At 45.0% G+C, this 2,500-nt stretch overlaps 1 protein-coding gene across 1 annotated transcript in view; it reads right to left on the reverse strand.

The window, feature by feature from the left end:
* plxnd1 (plexin D1) overlaps positions 1-2,500 on the reverse strand; it is a gene marked incomplete at its 5' end in the record, with an annotated part of 145,716 nt that overhangs the window by 36,787 nt on the left and 106,429 nt on the right. The window contains 1 exon segment of the mRNA XM_083639237.1: positions 1,722-1,832. Within this exon segment, the coding sequence (XP_083495363.1) occupies positions 1,722-1,832 (111 nt within the window).

Here is a 2,500-nt window from a genome sequence, read left to right on the forward strand (position 1 = left end):
TATCCAAACTGATTGATCTAGCCAGTGTACACTACTGAACTATCCAAACTGATTAGCCAGTGTACACTACTGAACTATCCAAACTGATCTAGCCAGTGTACCTACTGAACTATCAAACTGATCTAGCCAGTGTACACTCTGAACTATCCAAACTGATGCCAGTGTACACTACTGAACTATCCAAACTGATGCCAATGTACACTACTGAACTATCCATCATCGTCTGCTAGCCAGTGTACACTACTGAACTATCCATCATCGTCTGCTAGCCAGTGTACACTACTGAACTATCCATCATCGTCTGCTAGCCAGTGTACACTACTGAACTATCCAAACTGATGCAGTGTACACTACTGAACTATCCATCATCGTCTGCTAGCCAGTGTACACTACTGAACTATCCATCATCGTCTGCTAGCCAGTGTACACTACTGAACTATCCATCATCGTCTGCTAGCCAGTGTACACTACTGAACTATCCAAACTGATTGCCAACTATTTTGATAATCGATTAATTGGTTTGAGTAAAGTCAAAATGATCTGATTCCAGTTTCTCAAATGTGAATATCTTCTTGTTGTTTCTTCACTCCTCTATGACAGTAAACTGGACATCTTTGGTGGACATGACAAGAGACGGCGTTACTGTGCTCTTATGTGAAAAAAGATTAATGCACTTTAATGCCAAAACAAGTTCCTATATGTTACATAACATAATGGCGAATAAATGATATCTGATTCTGATTCTGATTTGAGGATGTCATCTTGAGCTTTGGGAAACAGCGATCAACATTTGCCATTTTCTGACATTTGATAGACCAAACAACTCATCGATTGTTCTATCTATCTATGCTATGCTATGTTGTGTTCTTCTGCTTATTTGCTTAATATTGCATTTACTACTGTTTATTTTATGCTATGTGTGTTCTGTGAGCGAGCTACTGTAACTTGTCCCAATTTCCCCCCGGGGATCATTAAAGTCTTTCTGATTCTGATTCTGATTCATCGAGAAAACAATCAATGGATTAATCGTTAGCTGCAACCCTACCACCTACCCACAGTGCACAGCAGCAGCAGCACTACAGTACCTACCCACAGTGCACAGCAGCACGCAGCACTACAGTACCTACCCACAGTGCACAGCAGCAGCAGCACGCAGCACTACCTACCCACAGTGCACAGCAGCAGCAGCACGCAGCACTACCTACCCACAGTGCACAGCAGCAGCAGCACGCAGCACTACAGTACCTACCCACAGTGCACAGCAGCAGCAGCACTACAGTACCTACCCACAGTGCACAGCAGCACGCAGCACTACAGTACCTACCCACAGTGCACAGCAGCAGCAGCACGCAGCACTACAGTACCTACCCACAGTGCACAGCAGCAGCAGCACGCAGCACTACAGTACCTACCCACAGTGCACAGCAGCAGCAGCACTACAGTACCTACCCACAGTGCACAGCAGCAGCAGCACTACAGTACCTACCCACAGTGCACAGCAGCAGCAGCAGCAGCACTACAGTACCTACCCACAGTGCACAGCAGCAGCAGCACTACAGTACCTACCCACAGTGCACAGCAGCAGCACAGCATACAGTACCTACCCACAGTGCACAGCAGCAGCAGCACTACAGTACCTACCCACAGTGCACAGCAGCAGCAGCACTACAGTACCTACCCACAGTGCACAGCAGCAGCAGCATGCAGCACTACCTACCCACAGTGCACAGCAGCAGCAGCACGCAGCACACCACGATGGACACCACAATGGCCATCTCACTGCCGCCCAGCTGCACCTTCGCTATGGTGTGACGAAAGTTACCCACTTGCACCTAGAGACAGAGAGAGAGACACACACACACACACACACACACACACACACACACACACACACACACACACACACACACACACACACACACAGTCTTACATTACTCTGTCACTTTTGGGGTATTTACATAGACCTACATGCATTCTGTGGAGCTAACCATAAGCACTACTTGCCTAAAACTAACCTCAACTTTTTTTCTTGATCAAGTTTTTTTCATTTTTTCTCCAATTTTCTCCCCAATTGTACTTTCCCCTGCCTACTGTCACATTTTTTTTTTTTTTTTTTTATGATTAGAAGTTTTTATTATTTTCGTTAGACAAGCAAAACAGACATCCATCACAGGTAACAGCTTCCTGTTAACACTAGACAACAAAATAAAATAAAAAGACAGCAAAACACAACATATTGGTGATGTACAGAAAAGTAAAAGATCAAAAATACAGCCTGACCGTCATAAATTGGCAATTTATGTTCATCTGAGCTAGAGATGCCACTATTTTTCAATATATGCGTGATAATGCCCCCATTTCAAATTATATTCGTCCACCTTATCAAGCAGCCTGTATGATAGTTGTTCAAGGGCAGCCAGCTGCCCAAGAGAAATGTGCCATAAAGACGGTGCAGGAGCCGAAGAGGACTTCCTGCCTACTGTCACAGTTGAGTTTCACC

The sequence above is a fragment of the Poromitra crassiceps genome (genome assembly GCF_964638095.1).
Source record: "Poromitra crassiceps genome assembly, chromosome: 6".
Classification (NCBI taxonomy): domain Eukaryota; kingdom Metazoa; phylum Chordata; class Actinopteri; order Beryciformes; family Melamphaidae; genus Poromitra; species Poromitra crassiceps.